Here is a 21,248-nt window from a genome sequence, read left to right on the forward strand (position 1 = left end):
GCGAGAGTTATACTGTGAAAGGGTTCTTTCCAAGGACTGCAATGGAAACGAGAAAAGCACACCTGCACCCATGTGCTCTTTTTTTTTTCTTGGTGGGATGATCAAATCATAAAAACAGCAACGTTTGACACCTGAGGAGCAGATCAGAAAACATCATACGTCACAAGAAAAATGCCTGAGGTGTTACAGATTTGCCTTTTCAACAGCAGGATCCACACTGCAACAGTTGCAGACGTAGGAAAACCCACGTCAAATACTATTGGAGGGGGAACACCATTCTAAATGATGCATACAATGCAAACACCTGATGGGTATTTGCTTGCAACGTAGGTTCAGGCCTTTCCTCCGAACGGAAATTCCCGGCGACACCACGTCTGCGGAGATTGCTCGCAGACTTGTTTTATTCAGTGAAAGGATAGAAAAGGGGAGAGTTGAACGCTGAAAAATAAAATATCACTCTGTGTGAGACTTGAAAAACAAACTAAGACACACAAGACAAACGGGGAAGTGGTTGGGAGGGAGAGGCAGGGGGGAGCAAGTGAATTAAGGAATTTAATTAGACCAGACATAGAGTGCTGTCTACACATATCACACAAGCTAGGCCTAAAGGGAGGAGTATAAAAGGAAAGTCACTTTCAAGCTCCAGTAATATAATGGAGCCCTTGTGAGACAAAGCAGGGGGTAGATGTTTTTATTTTTTTTTCTTTTTCTGTGTTGTTGTTGTTTTTTATTTTGTTTGTTTTTTTGTTTAGTTTTGTTTATTTCAGTGTGAAATTGTTTTCGTCTGAACAAAAGCGTTCCCATTTTCAACCTGTTTCAAGGTTGGCTCAAACGGCTGACATCATCGCCATGCTGCACACCATAAGGCTAATCTGAGACTTTTTGCTCTTGTCATCCTCGGCAGCAACGCAGTACCTCGCAAACAGAGCCCTCTCGCTAAGCCCGGTGTCATATCAGTCTTGTGTGGCTAAACAGGCTGTTCAGTGAGTTGTGAAATTGAAATGCAGCCTTGGTTATTAGACAAACAGCCCATCACCCGTATTGCCAGTTCACTGTCAATAGCCACTGTAGCGTCAACTAACTACACAATTCATTTGTTGATTAAGAAGAGCTGTGCATGTTGTGTATGTTTATGTGCACGAGCACTGATGCTAATTTATGGGCTTCTGTCAGTGTTTGTGTGCGCTCGAGTTTAGACGTCATCAGTCTATACATCATCAAGGCTACATGAGTGTGACACATTAATCCTTCCCAGTATAAATGCAAACATGACGTCTGCTTAAATGTTCTATTTGGATCCATTAACCTGCTGACAGAGATGCATAAATATAATTTTACACTATTATCTGTGCACTCAACCTGCGGGGAATCACCTGTAGGCAAGATGCAAAATATTATATTGCTTGTCGGTGGCTCCAAGTTGAAGCAATGTTTTCAGAATTCTTGCTTTGTGCGTATTTGAATGGGAAGCAGTTGAAGTCTCAAATAAATCCTGAGAACCAATCAGAATAAGAATGGTAATGTAGTTAATTGTTGATGGATATGGGCTGTTCTTTACATCAGAGGCTCGCTGCAGGCTGAGCTGAGTGATTTGTGCGTTTGTAGACAGTCTCCAGTTGGAGCGTACCTGAGGCTGCGCTCTCAGGCCAGCATACTCCTGCGTTGACTTGACATCTTGATTTCGTATCCTGGTCAAGTCAGGTGGGTGCATGTAAGAAGATATTGATTTAGAAGAAACGGCTAAAGATGATTTTGAAAAACAGGCCCTATGTGGTAGTCAGACTCTTTTTGATGTAACAGCAGATGCCAAAGCAATAAATTACTTATAATAATACTGTGTCTTTCCATAAAAGTGGTTTATATTTGGGAAGAAGAAACCCCTCCATGGTCAGTGAAGTTGAGATCAAACGGGTGCATACAACTCTTCTCTTCAAACACACACACATACGCAAACACAAACAAACTCAATAATTAAGAATCAGCAGCGTTGCTGTCTATCTCTTTCAGGGGGTGAGTAATTTTTGCTCCCATAATGCTTTCCTAATATTATTTCCATTTTTTTTTAAGTCCTAGTCATGTTAATTTTGTATTTGTGGAATAACAGCAAGAATGTCTTAAAGTAGAACTTTGTGTAAATGTATTTATTTTAGTGTGTTTGTGTGTTTTGGTTTGGAGCTTTTGTTGTTTAGCAGTCGTCTCATCCAAAAATATTCTTCCAGCCAATGTTTTTGTTCATGGCCTCATCTATTAGTGCCCGAGCTCTTCTTTAGATATGTGGTGATAAATTTCCGGCACAGATGAATTACAGATAATCTTTCATGATGTTTAATTGCTGTGTTAGTAATTACTAATAAATATTAATTTTCCATTTTCAATTCCAAACAAAATTAAGCTCCAAGTTGCTTTATTTGTTTTCAAAGCCTGTAAAATAAATGTGTGTGTAAGCAAGGGAAACCGGCATAGTTCGTCAGCTGAATTTGTATTAGAAGGAAATGGATGGTCTTGTAGTATTTGCACTCATGCGGCAGTGGCTTGGGTTCTTTCTGTATGGGAGTTGCAGGTGGTTGGAATATTCTCTCTGCTCCTCTGTGGGCTCCCTCCAGGTACTCCTCCAAGTATATTCGATTCACTGGTGACTCTCAGATCGCCTGGAGGCGTGAGTGTGAATTATGTTATTATGTTTGTCTCCGTATGTTGGCCCTGTTAAGACCTCTGACCCCCCCATGCCCTTCCAACCCTGCATGGATAAGCAGAACACATAATGGATGGATGTTGCATCGGCACTCTTTCATACAGTGAATAGTGAAGTTGTGCGTTCAAAGTTTGCATTGGTTCCAGATGTGACTAAGTGCTCTACCTCATTTTTTTTAATAAATTCCGTTTACGTCAACTTCACGGAACACCTGGAACTCTCCAAACAGTAGATATCGTTTTATGTTGTAATTGTATGAGAAGAAGAGAAATGTGTTCTGTCATTCCATCCTTTTCCTCATTCAACTTTGCATGTCTCACTCCACGCCTTCTGCGTTGGTTCATGTCGCTATGAGCCCCCAGTGGGAAAGTTTAGCATTTAGCCCAAAGGTTTCCAATTCCAATTCCATGAATCAAATCCCATTGAAGGTCTTTTGTTATCTCGCCTGGGTGGTCAAAACGTCCTCATTGAGTTATATTCGCCTTGAAATGTCAGTAGAGTTATTGATCAGTTGTGCAGAGCTTTCTAGATGCATGTATATCGTAATTCCACCATTGCTCACCGACTTTTTGTGAAATGCAGTGGTTCAGGTTTGGCTTTCATTTGAATTCCACCGGTGTAACACAAGGGCACTTTGCTGGTGTCCAAATTACTAGGTTTTCGGGACTAGATTCGAGAGGTCAAGTGCTTTAAGCAACAAGTTTTGTTCATTAAAACTCCAGCTGAAAAATCCAACACTGTTTCAAAATGTTGGATTTACATATTGCTTGTCTCTACATTGGCATTCAGTCAAAGTTGACCTAAACTACTGTCACTCACTCATCTTCATCCGCTTCCGGGTTATGGGGCTGCTGGAACCAATCCCAGAACACATTGGGCAAGGGGCGGGGTACACCCTGGTCAGGTCACCAGTCCATCACACAAGGACAAACAACTACTCACTCTCGCATTCACACCTACGGTCACCTATACATGCATGTCTTGGGATGGTGGGAGGAAACCCATGCAGACACGGGGAAGAACATGCAAACTCCGCACAGACAGGACCCAGGCCGGGAACCAAACCCACGACCATCTTATTGTGGGGCAACCGCGCGAACCACTACGCCGCCGTGCTGCCCTGAACTACTGTCTATGACCTAAATAGTTTTTTTTGTTGCTGTTGTTTTTTTACCCTTGGCAGTCTCGTCATAATTAGAGTTTATGTTCAGCTTTAACCCAGAGTGGCATTTCTCTGTATCATAAGCCCTGACACTGTTTACACTAATTGTGGGAGGGTTACAGTCATGCACTAGATCCTTTGTACCTGCGCCGTGTTTCAATTCACCTTCTTCCATGCTCACACTTGTTTTGAGTTTGCAAGTGTGTCATTGTTGACAATTAACATGGCAACATGCAGTACCCTTCACTGGAAAACAAAGTTGCCATTTAAAAGCTGGACCCTCACCTTTAATGGCTGCCATATTGACTATATCAACACAGTGAGGATGGCAAACCCATTTCCATAACACATGACACAGGGGGCTCACACAGCAAGTTAAAAACATTCAGTTTCGATAAACATCTACTTGACACATCACCACTGGTGCCAGCCTCTTTTTTCCATTCACCAGTAATGAACTTGAGCATGTGGGGGTGGAAGTTATACAAACCCCCCCCCCCCCCCCCGGGAGCTCCACCACCCCACAGACACCCTTTCTAATTGGCATGAGCTCCAAGTGCAGCAACAAGAAAGTAAAAACTCACCTGCTTTTCATATTGGTCGCTGTGATGGGACTGTTGTTGTTCCATATAAGAGGCATCGCTAATCGGAAATGAACCCTCATCTTTGCGGTGGCATAATGTCAAATGCATCACTGGCGGGGGAGTAAAAACAGGATGCTCGTCTTGTCTTGTCTGAGCCTTGCCATATACAGGGCTTCAATAACAAAGCATCCCCCTGAAGAAATCACACTTCCTTTGTTTTCTTAAAATAATGTCTTCTTTCTTTCTTTTTTTTCTCAAAGAAGAGACCAACTTATTTCTTCAGCACACATCGCCTTTGATGTAATGACACACACATTGCGCGGCCACAGTACTCACTTAAACTCCTGACATTAACATATTAAATAAAGCATTTTACATTGGATAATTCTTCAGGTATTATGCCAAGGACTCTCATACAATTAAAAGAACCAACATAAAACGACATCAGGAACTCATACAAAAATACCACATTGTCTGTAATATTCTCTGTGCCACAGTCTGCTTTAAATTAAATGTGATGTTTCTCTTAGGATATCAAATCAGTTGTTAATACAACTTAAAACAATTTTCAGAAGTAACTTATATGATGCTCACACACTCGAGACTGTTGCGATTGTGCTTTTTAAAGACGTCGTTGTGAATATATGAGCTAGTTTCACTTAACGTGGAGGTAATTAGCCAAGTCCAAGCATCGCCAAATTTGAGCCAGGTCCAAGCTACCATGGCCCTTCAAGCGCGGCACAACTGCAACTTAAGAAAACACATGCAAAGAGAGCAAACACAAGCAATCAGACATCATGTGAAAGGGGCTGCAATTAGCACAGATGAGAGTGTTCTCAGCCAACAAACGATTGCTCAGTGTTTTGTGACTTTTGAAGTTAAACGCATTGAACAACAATGTGTCCCAGCCCCGGGCATCTGCTTTTGTGTCTAACGGAAACACCTTTGTTGTCATCAGTCCTACTTTCAGCTCATTTGGTTGCGCTTTGAGTATTTGAGTGGTCCGACTGATGAAGACGTTTTATGAACTTGCTTCTGTTTTGTGCATTTAATTTCCTGAGAGGGAACACATATTGCTAATAACTGCATTAATGTCATTCAGCGTAGTGGTAAGTTCAGCTTGACAGAAGGGCAGGGGGGCTCACATTGCTCAAGTGAAGGCAATGTTCTGGCTTAAGTTAATAGGGCTCATTATGAGCATCGTCTGTCTCAACCCCCCCCCCACCAGTTGAATTAGACACCTGCCACTCAGAAGTTCAAGCTTGTCGTTAGCGTCAGTTTACTTGACATTTTCTTTGTGCTCCAGTTGAACCCTGTGATTGAACAAAACCACACTGTGATAATAGTCATTTTCCAGACACCCACAGTGGAGGAGAAAATAAAAGAGAGAAGGGAAAATGAACAAGGACAAAGAAAAAGTACAAATCAGAGAGGGAAATGGGTTGAGTGAAATAACGAGCCAACTGCTGTAGTATCAGATATTGAAGCTGAGAAATGGGTAGTTTTAAGACAGCAGACAAAAAAAATGTATCTGGTTGACCCCAATTACTTTTTGTCATTGACTAATTCTTTGAGTACGTGCATTTGAGCTAAAGCTAGATAAAGACTCATGGAGGTGACAGAGTCATTGGGACCAAGCGTAAGCACGATCAAGCTCCCAACACCAAATTGCTGACACTGTGTAATGTCTGTGTAATGTCTTGGATGCGTGACCCAGTTTACACTACAAGTCGATGTGTCGATGAGGAGTAGACTTAATATGCAAATCATGCTGGAACTTTTCTTTCTCTCTTACTAGATCTAAACGTACTTTAGTTTTTTTTTGTTGTTCTTCTTCTTTTTGACCAATTACACAATCCTGCTGTGTCCTACAAATACTCTCAATCAAAGCAGTGAGGCTATGTAGAATTTTTGGGATATGGAGTTCCCACAGCACCATAATTCCACTATAATTTTATCTGGAGCTCTTTATCTACCTGTACCACTCCCTGGAAATGTCGCTCAGCTTCAAGAGGTTAAAAAAAATAAATAAATAAAATTAAAAATGGAGACAGCACGAGTGACTGTTATTCTCCTACAATACCTCACTGGAGACAGGCACATTCAATATTTACACCTTTTTTTTTTTTTTTTCTATTTTTGCTGAACAAAAGAAACACTGTGAATGGTGTGATAGCACAACCACTATGGCTCAACAAGCAGCTACTCTGTGTGGAATGAAGGTATGGAGGCAGGTCAATGGAACAAAGAGCTTCTGCCTGCAGCAAATGAGCTGGGTAGACAGTGAATTTATTGCTCTTTCATTAAAGGATTGCTATCAGTCCATGGATCAATACATCCATTAATCACCAGCTGTGCAGGGGAAGGGGAGCGATGGCGATGGGGGCAATGTTCCTGTGTTTCAGCCTTTTGTCAGCAGCTACTTGAGAGACTGGATGCATGGGTCCATTAAGGTATCGGCAAATTACCAACACAAGGTCAAAGTTCAGGGCCGGGCATAGCCCCAAATAGTCACCTGCAACTGAGGTTATGCTAGTTATGCTTTAAAACACACATATCAAATGATCATCATGCATTTGTGTATGTCTATGTATGTATATATATATATATATATATATGTGAGACTTGCATTTCAACAGTAAAGCTAATGCCTTAACCTTGCATTCTGTCTAAAGATCCGGGGCGACAACTCCACTGGTTGCAAAAAAAAAAAAAAAAAAAAAAATCAGGTTGTATTGAAGGCTATGGGAAAATGGATAGATTATAACAGTAGTTTAAAAAGCCAATAGGTTGACACTTGATTTGGACCATTAGTGGTGTCAAAAAAGCATTCTTGGTGCAGCAGGGGCTAAGGCTCTCATCCACTGAAGAACTTTTGCTTGAAAATTTTGTACTGTAACATCTGGTGATGCAGCACGTTGCTCACATTATCTTGTCTCATAATATTGCTCCCTAGTCCTATAGAGGCTTTAGACATCTGCTGAGCCTGAAAATGTTTAAATGTATTATTCAAACTTCATTTTGTCACCTGTGCCTGCCGAGACTCTTGTATTTTTATAACGTGTTTTCTGCCAGCGCTTCCACTCGGAATTGCAGAAGATACAGTTCTTTGAGATAAAACGTCAGAGTCAGTTGTGGGTTGATTTGAAAACCAGCTCAGACCATCAAAATCAAGAAAAGCTCAAACCAGTCCTGTTTGAATGATTTAAACTCTGCTTACATGTATTTTGACATAAAAAAATCTGCTAGTTCTCTGTGATCAAGCCTTTGCATATGTACAAAGGAAGCATTTCAATATTTTACAGCGCTATACAGAATAATAGCCCATTCATCCATTAGCTGTTCACCATGGACAGGTCGCCAGTCGATCAAAAGGTCAACATACTGAGACAAACACCCATTAACTGCCAGGCCTACAGGCAATTTATAGCCACCAATTAAACCTGCATATGTTTGGACTGTGGAAGTACGTTGAAGAACCTGGAGGGAACATGCATGCAGAGAGCATGCAAACTCCACACAGAAAGACCCCGGATATAGGGTTTGAATCCTGAACCCTATCATTGTGAGACAGTCCACCATACTGCCCAGAATTGCAGCCCATGTGGTAAAAATCTATAGGACTTTCAGTTTCAGAGCAGTAATTATTAAGCATACCATTTTGGCGACATACTGTTTGTTGATACTTCTGAGATCCCGTTGTTCTCCCAGGATGCACCACACAGTCCCAGTAAACAGTAGTTTTAGGCGGTGAGACTCATTCTTTGGCCTACAATGCAACACATATTTTTTGTTCATGGAAAGGTAAAATAAAGCAGGTGGGGTCCAGAAAGGCCTAAACAATAGATCAGTCATTCCACCTCACTCAGTTTGTTGCAAGTGGTTTCAGACATTTGAACCTGCCTGTGTGTCACCTGTTCTCCATCAATGCCAAGGAGCCGTGGTGGTGTATTCACATGTGAGTGTCTGCTTTAGTACACAACCATCCGTTGTAGCGTTTTTGCATTTAGGGTTTTGGGTTTTTTTGCCTTTTTATTTTCAGGGCCTCGTGCATATCTGTGTTTGCGCGAAAGTTTCTTCAACACCAGCCAAATGTTTAATAAGCAAACAAATGTTCACAGCAGTTCACAGGCTTTTGCTTGTGCCTTGGAGCTAGCACAGGACACTTGCCTCTGTCTGGGGACCCAGCAGGGCTGTTTGATTCATGAAGCAGTATCAAACCGTTCATATGCCCCTTACGTTTCCCACTGCTCTCTCATCTCACTGTTGGATTGTTCCTCCAAAGCTGTCGGATACTGTCTCTGCAGGGAGGATGGCAGTCGTCGAAAGCTAATAGAGGATGACTATATATATACGTGTGAATGTGTGTGTGTGTGCTCATGTGTGTAAGAACAGCGAGGTAATGTGATGTGACGAGTGGATTTGCCATCATGCAGCCCTCTCGACTTAGGATGTTTTCACATGCACAACCACAGATAAATACATTTGTCTAGTTGCATTCTCTCTTTTCTTACTCTCCTAAAACTACCTAATTACTCCCAATATGTAATCCAATCAACCAAAAAGCAGTGTGTTAAGGTCCATTATGCATTGACTAATGCACCACACAAGTTTCGATGGAGCTATTCATGCAGCTCATCTTATTAAACCTGTTCTCTCTCTGAATCTGAGCTGAATCAGTTTAATAACACATGCTGCACTGCACTTTTATTACTGTAATATCCAACAAAGATGAGCTTAAAGTGGCACTTTCAGGGCATAGCTGCGAAACACACATTGTATTTACATTCTCTGGCATCTTATCATTATTAATGATATTGTGTTTCTTTTTTCCAGAGTGTAGATGTCATTTATAAACATACATATTTGGCGATTCATTGTGATTCATTGATTCATTGAATTCATATGTTATGAAGCTAAATTTGCTTATGTATTTTCACTTCCTCATGCTAATCTTGGTTGCGGTTTGCAAGTGAAGCTATAGCAGGGTTGTCAGGCTGCATGGGTACAGAATGTGTCAGTGGGTTGCAGTGTGTGATTGCCCAAGTCAATGGCATTGATTCCACTCAGGTCGGAACACTATCCTCTTCCTCAGTCCATCCTCCCCCTAGCCCGTACAAACAAAGCATCTCTTCAACAACAGCGAAGGTTCTGGGTCCTGAGACTCGGCTACCTGAAGTCAAAACGGCAGCAAATTGCCTATACTGCAGGTGGTATGATTGTGACCGAAGGTTGCAGTGGAGGATGGGGTTATTGAATCCTTTTTTGGGTAAAGTATAAGGGGTGAGGGTGGAGGGAAAAAGTGAACTTCAGTATGTGAGTAATGTGATATGATGTAAACTACATGAGCCACACAATGATTATGACATACGGTATCCCTATATTGTGGGATGAAATATTTGTTTTTTTAGTTTTTTGTTTAGTTTTTTTTTTCCCAGAGAAATTATACATTACTGGCAGAATAGTACTTTTATGGTTTATGTTCAGAAATATCAGATTAGTTATTTACTCTCATCTGTCCTATTGCCTGGAGGCCTAGCTCAATCATAATGAGTGAACGCTCTCCACAAAGAGGCTGGGAGCTCTAACCCCAGCCACAACGCAAAGCAGTGGTAGGCTTGTTCCAGTGAAACAACAGGAAGTGGATCTGTTATAAAAACTGGAGCCAATCAGTCATGCAAGTCACATAGCTGACTTGCTTTGGTGGGCCAAATGAGTGGAAGCCCAGGTGGAGGGTGGCTTCCTCCCACAGTCCAAAGAAGTGCACATTAGGTTAATATATGTTAGATAGCCCACAGTGGATCTGAATGATTATTTGTATCCATATGTCAGCCCCGCATCCACCGAAAAAATATGAATAAGTGGTCTAGACAATTGATGGAGATAATAGTCGACCTGGGCTCATAAAGGCCAGTACACTTTGGGTTTTCGACAATACATTTTTATTTATCAGTCAGTAAAAAATATTCGACAAAGAATGAGATCAGACGATTTTCAGCAAGATCACTCAGATCCATTTAGTCTGCTTTCACCTTTTTCTTGTTTCATATTGCAAGCTGATGAATTTATTAATGCAATGGATAAAAGAAACAGCCTGAAGTGTGAGCACCACGAAAAAAGGCCACTGAGGCCAGTGGATACATGTGGGCATATAATAAATACTGGCTTTCCTCATTACATCTGCTTATTCATGCAGGGATTATCATTTTTGACCCCTAAAAAATATGCCGCACTAGAGGCCCTTTCACTCTGCAGCAATGAAATCAAACACCAAAGGAACTCAACATTTAATTAATAATAAAGACACTATTATGGGTGGCTAAATTTCAAATGAGTCATTTCTTTAATGTAGTCGGGGCCCTGTGTGAGGTTAATTGAGACCTTGACAGCACTTGAGTCTCTGCTGTGTTCTCGCACTTCTTGTCTTACCTCTGGCTACAGCATGCGGCTCTTGGGCTTTACTGAGAGAGATTTGATCTGAGTGAAAAGTGTAGACTCCGAGTGTGTATGTGCATATAATCATGAGAGTGGTGCCACGGGACTGAGATGGAGATAGAGATGTACAGTAGATGTGAAAGGAGAAACAGACGTATGGCAACAATTGTATATTCACAGGAGCTGAAGTGGTCTCAGGGAAGGAAAGAAAAGAGCTATTGGTTATGTTAGTTTTTGTCTGGAAAGCCAAGGGTGAAGTAGTCTTCTTGTCTCTTCTGGGAAACTTGGAGAGCGGGGGGGGGGGGGGGGGGTATTACTGGCTATTTTATCCTCTCTGACTTCCTTTTACATCTGGATTTAAAGCATAAAACAAACACCGTGTGATTGTATTGACTATAAAACAATTAATCAAGGGTTTTTTTGTTTTTTTGTTGTTTTTTTTTTTTTTTTTGGCATTGTGACCAAACTAACTGGTGTGACAGTCAGTCCCTGTCCTCTCCTCTCACTCCCTGATCCTCTTCAGCTTTATCTCCTCCTCTCAGCCTTCTGTTCATTAAACACACATAAACAAAAGAAAGTTTTTTTTTTTTTTTTTTTGCAACTCGTGTCTCTCCGTTGCATTTGACTCAATCTCGCAGAGCTCATGGAAGCAATCCCAAGCTGTTTGTTGCTTACCGTTAACAACCCATAGTTTGGGAGGGGGTCCAACTTAATACATAATTGAAAATGGTTGCTGTGGTCCATTTGCCACGCTTTTATTCTTCCAACATCAGCAAGGCAAGCACCGCCAGGAGGCTGCTCTTGGGGGATTTGCTTTTTTTCTGTGTGTGTCATTTTTCCCCTCCATATCTTTCTCTCTCCTTTGATGCCTCTTTTTAGATGACAATTTACACTTCAGTTGAGATTGCTCCAAATTTCGATTTTACCCAAAATGCTCTTTTAAGTAGCTGTCTCTGTCTGGGTGCCATTTGTCCCTCACTTCCTCGTTTGTTTTTGTTTTTTTTTTTTTTCCCCCTCTCTGCACATCAAATGTTTTCTTTAAAACGAATGCGTGCACCCATATTATATCACTTTTGCTGTAAGTCAGGGTTTTACAATGAACCTTACTTTACTGTTTCATGCACCACATAATCCTGCATTTTGCGTTAATGAAATAGTGTTGGATTGTTTGTTGATGTTGAGTCTATGGTTATGCCTCGGAACAACAGTGCACAGCCATCAGATGGAAACGCTATTATCTATCTCCACTCACCTGAGATTGCTCCTGTGGCAAACTCTCTTGTTTGTGAGATTCTGTTTTCAATCTCCCTGTCAAAGGACCACCCCTTCTGGCCTGGCCCCATCCCAAGCTCCCTTCTCTTCAAAGGAAATGCACCATGGTCCCATAGTGATTTTGCTGTAATGGAACTTCAGGATGAACTAGATTTGATGATCCACCCATACGGGGGTCTCTTGGCAGTTTGAGTTTCCCTCCCTCTGCCTTATGTTTCAGCCCTAAACCTCATTACCTGAGGCTGATTCTTCAATCTGTCCTCCCCAGAGAAGCAGAGGTGAGTGAGGGCAAGCGAACACAGGAAGTGGTGTGTCACTTCAGATCATAGTTCACGTCGAGGAACCAGTTCATGAGCATCACAACCAAGTGGCAAAGGAGTTATTTGAGAGTTGAGAACTTGATGTTATGTGATTGGGTTTTGTGCATCTCTGCTTTCAGGTCAGTTTTTTTTTTTTTTTTTTACTGGTGTGTACCACATATATCAGGAGTTGTTACATTTAGTTTGGGGACCAGGCTTCTTTATTGTCATGATACCTAATGTAAGATGAAACCAAGTTTCACAAGCAGACATCTTGTTCCTAATTCAAGATGTCTGCCAGAGGAAGGCTGCTGCTGCTGCCTGCTTTCTTCCCTTTCTTTCTGTTCCCTGGAATCGTGGCTTATCGTGACAGAACAAAGATTGTCATGGACATCTACAGAAGGTTGCAGTATTGGAAGCATAAATACTTAATTTGGAGGATTGTGTGAATCATACGGCATTACCAAGTCAAATCACCTCTGAAACTATGCTTGACACATAGTGCTGGGATGCTTAACTCTACGATTAACACAGCAGGACAATTCGATGCTTATCATAAAAGAGCAATGCATCAAGAATCTGTAATAAGACTTTGTTCACATGTAATGTCAACCAAATTCTGCCACGAACTGACGGACATGGCAAAGCAACAAAAGGAACGGAGACAAATAATGATAGCCAGTCAATACTGTTCACCACAAAATAATGATACCTACATTTTCTTTGCTGCCAGAATGCCTTTCTGCTTGCCAGTCGACAGTTCAGCTTAACCTCCCAGAGAGCCATCCATCCATCTTCTACCACTTTTCCATTTTCGTGTCGCGGCGGGTGCTGGAGCCAATCCCAGCTCATACTGGGTGATCACAGGGTCACCCTGGACAGGTTGTTATTCCATCACAGGGCCAACATCTAGAGACAGACAGAGACCAACAATTCACACTCAGACCTACAGACTGAGTGGTTCCAGGCCAGGAACCAAACCCGCAACCTTCTTATTGTGGGGCAACAGCACTAAACACGATGCCGCCATGCTGCCCCCCCCCCCACCCACCTCAGAGATATTGAAGACAAATGCAGATTCAAACAGTACCATGGGACCCTGGTCACACTGTGAAGAAAAACTCACCAAATACAGAAGAGTGAATCGTCCAATCACTAGTCCTTGGTGAAATGGAGCGTTACTGGATTGCTAAAGATGCTAGCCTAGATATTTAGGCAAACATTAGTGACCTCTGACATCAATCAAACAGAGGGTAAAGAAGTTCAGCGGGCTTCTGGGACTGAACATGGTGCTCGACCCCAATTGTGCCTCACATGGAGTGAATTTCAATCTTTTGGAAGATACCTTTTTCAGAGAGAATGGATTTCATTGTAAAAGATGTGAAATGGAATTATTTATCCCTGACCTCGTTCGCTCTATTTGCTACCCAAATGTGACAAAGCACAAGAACAGCAGAGGCTGACCAACACCACAGCACAAATAACTTGAACTTTTCTCCTTTTTCAAGGATAAAATACAAGCCAAGCCATCAATAGTTCTACCATAAACAAATATGTCCCACCACTATGTCTGTACAACTTAATTAATGTGACCCAGTTTAAATTCACTGACTACAAATCTGACAAATCTGCTGGATTGACGTCTTCCCATCAACTCAAACATGTTTATAGCTGCTTGGCAACAAATTTACTGCAAATGGTTTAATTTACTGTCGTTGCACATCTAGATTATCTTTATTGGAAGCCAGACATCTTGATGTTATAACTGATTTTAATGTAAATTTTTATTCCAACATCAAGTAAATGAGACTTTAAAAATCTAACAAAATGGAGTTGAACATCGCTGAAACAAAGTCAAGAAGAAGACATAAAAGAAGGTCTTATCTGAGGCCTTCCAAAAAATACAATTTACAACTCTTTCAGAATGATTCAGCTAGAGCACCATAACTGCACACAACTGCACACAAACACAAACACATAACACCTTTTTATGCATATATATATATATATATATATATATATATGTCTTAATGTCTTGATGTCTTTGAATAAATAAAACTGTCCTGTAAGTAAATGCATCTCGCCTTGATCCCACAGAGAAATGAGGTCACCTCTGCAGCAAAAGTAACATGATTCATAGGAAATGACACGAGACGTTCTGAACTTTAAAAATGTATATAATATCAGAAAGACTAAATAAAATGCCGCATATGAGCACAAACAGGGACAATATAATGAAGAATTAGATGCGCTAATATTTTCCACACTAACTAGTTTCATCGTGAACACTTTGATTGAGGTGTCACCGTTGCAAGCGTCGGTGCAGTGGTGCTTTTCTGTTGTGACAGCTGCAGTTGTCTGTTTATTTCCTGACAGATGCACACTGATTCTTCCCCCTGCTGCTGTTAGGCTGCTATTTGACATGTGTCCACGGTACAAACTGGCTGTTTTGACTGCTAGTGTGTGAAAGAAGCTCACTGCAGTGGAAGGTGGCCATGTGCTGCAGACAGACTGACAGACTGACACTAGTGACACCATCAGCACCTGTACTTCCCTTTCAGTTTGCCATTTTTCTTGCTCCTTTAATCCTCTTTGTGTGATGTTGGCATCCATACGCCCACTTTTATTTTCTGTGCTCTTTATTCCATGCTCAGCTAATTCAAAGACATATTCTGATCTAATTCTAACTCTTCTGTTTGCTTTGTTGTGTTGGAAGAAATATTATTTTACCTGTGACTCACATTTTCCATTATTCCAATGTAGATGCACCAGTCTACTCTGAGTGTTGAATGATTTGGTGTGTCCATAATTTTATCTCATCACAAAGATGGTTGATTTACAAATATAATTTTTGCTCCATGGAGTTGCCTTCATGCAACTTACTGAATTTTTATAAGCATAACCACTCTTTCCATCTCATTAAAGAAATAAATAGTTTTCTGTAAAGTTTTGCTATTTCTGCAAAGCAATGGCATCTGTTTATTTACCATTCCAGACAAAACACAGTGAGTTAGGTTGAAAGCTTAATTTATTTGTTTACCAGTTGTTGCCTCTAATTGTCTTTCTATCACATCCCTTCTTCTCCATCGAATAGAAACTTAAGCCATTTCAAAGAATCTCAATTACATTAATACATTTGTGTCTACATTTCACCATCACTTAGTGTATGTTATCATTTATCATTGCTTGTATACGCTGTGATGTGATGTGTGATGTTTGCATGTGTTAAGCTAATATTTAGGGAGAGCAGAGACAATTTCTTGACCAGTAAATAGTTTAATCCTGTATTTATCTGCTATTTTTCTTAAAAGAGCTTTTTTTATTTCACTCTCCCATCTTTCTGCTCTAGGCAAGGAAGAGTCTGTGGCCACCTTCAAGGGCAACGAGTTCTTCTGCTATGACCTGTCGCTGACACCCATCCAGAGCAGCACTGACGAGATCACGCTTTCTTTTCGCACACTGCAACGCAATGGCCTAATGCTGCACACTGGGAAGTCGGCTGACTATGTGAACCTTTCCTTGAAGAGCGGAGCGGTTTGGCTGGTCATCAACTTGGGCTCGGGGGCTTTTGAAGCCCTGGTGGAGCCCGTGAACGGCAAGTTCAACGACAACGCCTGGCATGATGTGCGCGTCACCCGCAACCTGCGCCAGGTAAACACTACCCCCCACCAGGGCCAGCACATTCGGAATGATGCTTCTGATTGCCACTAGTGTTTAATTTTAATCTCCATCTTTGTCTTTTCTCCCTGCACGTGCGGCACACAGGAACTTATTTTCTCACCCCCCCCACCCCCACCCCCCTCCCTTCTGTCCTTTCTTGGTTCTTTCCTGGATTAACAGATGAATTACTTTCTTCCAGGATGTTGCAGGGACTAAACGCCGGAGCCTTTTTTTTTTTTTTTGTTTGTTTTTCTAAAATGGCCAAAGATCTTTCTCACCTTCTTGTTCAAAGGTCATTCAAAAGCAATAAGGGAACATGCATCATAGACCAACTGATAATGAGACCAGTCCCAGCTGGTTTTTGGTCTACATACATTATGAGGAAATCAATGACAACTTTGCATTTCTAGGTGCTAGCAGGACATTGTTTTGTACTGTTATTAATGAACAAGTAGAGAAAGTGATCTGCTCAGTCTGTATGCACATAATTTACTTGGCTACACAAATAGAATCCGCCTTAATTTATCAATGGTGACAATGCACTTAAACCCATTCTGAACAAATTACCTAACACATCTTTACAAATGTTTAATCGAAGCTAATGAAAAACAAAAGAGTACCTGCAGCCTGATTGTCTATGTATGTGTGTGTCTGCGCCTATTCCACCTATACACACGCACAGCAAAGCACTACATCCTTGCACCAAAGTACATGCAGTACTCTCAGTACACTGGGTCATCAATTGGCAGTTGCAGATACCAGCAGTGAGATACAATCAATTTCACTTACGCTTGCTGTGCTTACTTCTTCATGTTTTTTTGGTAATTGTAATTGGAATGAATGCCTTGTCAGACCTAATAATGGGCACTGTAAGCAGCCATGAATGCAAAAAAAAAAAAAAAAAGAAAGAAAGAAAGAAATAAAGCCGAAAGTTAATTCATTAACACAAAGATGGTATATAAGCTTTTCTGTGTGTGTCGGCAAAAATGTCCCCTGAAAGTTTTAATGAAGAAGACGAGCAGTGTCAAACTCCTCTCCTTTCAAATACTGAGATAATACCTTTCCATGCAAAATCACATCCCATCACGCCATCACAGACACACACTTACACATACACAGTCAGGGTCAGATATGTTGTTGGAGAACTATGTTTGATCAGTAGAGTGAGACTAGCTTAATGAGTTTGGGAAGCCAAAAGGATTTTAAAGATTTACAACACGAGCTAACCCACCTACCACCAACTGCATCATAAAGATCATTAGGCAAATGAGTAAGACGAGCACATACGCATGTTAAACCAAGGCACTATTAGTATCTGCCTGTCTGTTTGTCTATCTGTCCAGGTGCCCATCTGTCTAGACTGACACTTGCAATAAAATAGAGATGGACTACAGAGTATGGCGCTTGGGGCAATGCTTTAACAACCAGGCTATTGATTTAGCCACTGATTTTCAACGGGTCAGTGAAAGCTGTGGTTCTGTTCCTTCAGCACTGTCTTGTTTTTTAAATGTGCCATACAAGCAATATTAATTACTGGGTACTTTAGAAAAACATGCGTCATAAAATGTCGCATGTTTGTAGCACCGTTTTATTGACACTGTCCTGTTGCTCATAAAATAGTTCAGTGGCTTATAGGATTGGTTGATGATACAAACTGTGGCAACTGATTAGTACAAGTCATGGTGCGCACAACACACTGATTTATAGAGTGGGTCAATCTTCCAGTCTATGTTGTCGTGTTACACTCATACAGATAGCAGTAGGCTTAACTGACACAGCCATTTGCCTTTTTGTGGTATGGATATAATTTGTTCACAAATTGCATAATAAATGTTATGACATTCCATCACAACTGCACAGCTTTTCATGACAACAATCTGCTGCATGTCCAGTGAACATAAGAACCTTCAGCAAGTGAGCCGCCCACTGAACTGATGCCAACACTCAATCAATAGTATGTCAAAGACATTCCTAAACTGTTTGCTAACAGGAGAGACTCTTTGTACATTCAGTCAGTGCAGGTCGCAGCCTTTAATGAGCAAAATCTTCTTCATGCATCAAAAAAATTACAGTGACTTGCGAGGTCAGCTCAAAAATGCCAGTATCAGCATTTTCAGAAAAACTAGTGTCAATGTTCGGCCTCACAGTTCTCCTGATTTGTTCTGTCGAGCGTTCTAAGGGCAGGCTTTAAACAGCAGAGATTGTGCTAAAATTAGAGCCGTACAATACAATCGCAAACTTAAAGTTACCAAGGCAACAGTCCCTAATAGTTTCAAGCAAACAGGTATCTAGGAAAATTTCTCTTGTGCATGTATGCACCAGAATAAAAAAACATGAGCGGGGAAACTGATTAACTTTATTTGTGTAATTTCAAAGGTGCTTACTTCAACTAGGCACATCGAGCAGAGTGAAGGTTTGTTGCTATTTATTCTTGATTTTTTTTTGGGGGGTAAAAAAATTTAAAATAAACATCAATGCTACTCAGTGTAGAACCTCATCTACATTAAATTTTCTTCCCTTGTGCGTTTTGCTTCGGTGCTGGAATCATTTGATTGAACTTCATGCAGATAGCATTTGCCTGCAGTTCTCATGCCATTTTTTTGTTTGTTTGTTTGTTTGTTTTATAAAATCACACAGCAGCTGGAATCCCCAGTGGATCATCTGCATTGACCTAACAGGCAGTCTATGTGTTAAACAGCTCTCTAGATTACCAGTGGGCCATCAACACTGGAAGACACAAGGAGCGAGGCGCTGATGACATCGACCACCTCTGACCCTGTGTTTACATGCATTGATACGACTGATACCCAGCCGATCAATGAGCGCTTTGAGTTCTCATACGACGCACATTCATTCCCACTGATGAAGCGCACATATCTCTTGATAACAGCTAGGGATAACACTTACAGACTCAAGAAGTGTGCTATGGCTCTTAACGCGAATCAGGAGAAAGTCAATTAAACCGTTTAGAAATAATAAAAAGGGTATGGTATTGAAAGTTCCGTTATTACAGGCAAGAAATTGCAGTAGGGAGGGCTTTTTAGTGCAAATACAATACAAGCCACATAGACATATTCACATAGCTACCGTACATTTTAATGTCTACAACACCTCCTATAATCTGGCTTCCTCCCATAAAGTGCTGTTTCATGGCATCTTCAATATAGCGAGTGTAGCTCATTATCATCCATATGTTGTCCCACCTACTTGTCTTATTTGACAGAGCTTAGATGCCTCCTATACTAGCTCATGCGATATCTTGCATTAAAAAATAGCCTGCAGTCTACAAGGCAAGCATTGAAATTCAGCAGTTTTTTTTTTGTATCTTAGGTCTCCTCCACTCTCTGTTGTTCTTGGTGGCTCCTCTATCATCATTTATATCAACCATTGCATCAGTAGGCTCTGATATAAGTCAAGCCTGCGAGCTCTCATCAAGCTCTCTCTCTCTCTCTATTCCTGACTTTTTCTTCCCTTCTTTAAATGTATATTCACCATCTTTCCCCCAAAACCCATGAATTTGTCAGCTTTATGCGGGATAAAACAAAGCAGACAGAATTAGGTGAGGCGATAGGGACTCTTCATTGAGAGAGAGGCGGGGTGAGGAGAAATGAGCATGTGTCGTGACAAAGGCTCACAGCTCCAGAGCTCCTCTTGGTGGTGTCTGGCAGTGTTACATGTGTCCATGTGGAAAATGGTTGACGGTTGAAAGAAAAAAAATGTAGCTAATCCCTGCGGTGCATAGCAAGGACACTTGTCTTGACCTTGTCTTGACACTTGTCTTGTAAGTCTCCCCAACTGAACACGCACACATCTTCACTGCTCACCACACACACTGGTTAGCTTAACCGGTGAAGCATCCCACCTCTATCTTCCTCCCCCATCCTGCTGCTCTGTCTGACATGATGATCTGCCATCTTATGGACTTCAGCACCGGTGACTATCTTTGCCCTCTCTTTCTTCCAGGATCACACACATTGTCCGTAAGCCGCGAAGAAAGAAGGGCAAAGACAAAGATGGAGACCCTGGTGTTTGGGAATCTTGATGGAAATGATAGGTTTGCCCGATACACTGCTAGAAAGAGAACACGTGGTGAAAATAGGTCAAATATGTGTCCGAAGACAGTGTAGTCGACATGCATATTGTTGCAACAGTTAAAGTCATTCTTCGTACACAGTGCATCGACTGTACGCCAGGTCTTCTCAGTATTTATTTTCTGATCCTCCCACTCAAAGTCCCTGCAGACACAGACTAATCCACTGTACTGAATTTTTTAAACTGGAAAAACCAGCCACAATTCAATTGAAAATACCTCGGACAGAAACTAAAACCACTGGCGCCTGTGTTATTGTGTTCATCCCCATTACTGCCACTAAAGCACCTCAAAGTCAGTCAATCATTGTGTGTGTGTGTGTGTGTGTGTGTGTGTGTCTGTGTCTGTGTGCCTGTGGCGGCAGAGCATGCACAGGTCAGGTGCAGGCTGTTCAGTGGCTGTTTAGACGTTAATGTATTGCATTTAAACATAAGATTTGCACACGTGTTCTGCCAGCATCGCGGCAGGAGCGTTAAATTAAAGACCTGACAGCAGTCAGCAGATTTATTTTATCGGCTTCCTCCTTGCACTCAGTATTTCCATAGCATTAAAAATTTAACCAGCAAAAAATAAATAAACAAATAAAAATAAAATAGCAGCGTCAAGACCTGCAGAGCAATTCCCCGCTGTGTAGAACAGAAGTCAATCATGATTAAACGCTGATGTGAAGATAACATGATTGGTTATACACAGCTTTTTTGTTACCATGGCTTGATGCAAAAACATTTTTAGAAAGCACTTTTTATTTAGAGGGGCACCGCTTTAATCTCGTGTCTGTTATGTACTATGTCACTTTTTAGTGCTTATTATTTCTGTGCGTTGCGATGCTGAATCAGACTCGGGTTCATTGCCAAGTATGGGGAATTTGCTTTGGTGTTTTTAAAGTATAACTATAAATAAAGCACAGTATGAGAGGGGAATAGATGGATAAATATAAATGCAAGTCAGGAATCTTAAGTACAACACTTTCTCGATTAAATATTTACAACAAGAATGGGAATTTAAAGAAAATAAAGATTATACAGACGTGTACAATTTTCAGGAGGATGCCATG

At 41.2% G+C, this 21,248-nt stretch overlaps 1 protein-coding gene across 1 annotated transcript in view; it reads left to right on the top strand.

Moving 5' to 3' along the window:
• Nucleotides 1–21,248, top strand: part of nrxn2b (neurexin 2b) — a 586,403-nt gene that overhangs the window by 179,086 nt on the left and 386,069 nt on the right. The window contains exon 4 of the mRNA XM_029525863.1: nt 15,794–16,095. Within this exon, the coding sequence (XP_029381723.1) occupies nt 15,794–16,095 (302 nt within the window). The remainder of the gene's footprint in view (nt 1–15,793; nt 16,096–21,248) is intronic.

This window comes from Echeneis naucrates, chromosome 18 (assembly GCF_900963305.1).
Source record: "Echeneis naucrates chromosome 18, fEcheNa1.1, whole genome shotgun sequence".
NCBI lineage: Eukaryota > Metazoa > Chordata > Actinopteri > Carangiformes > Echeneidae > Echeneis > Echeneis naucrates.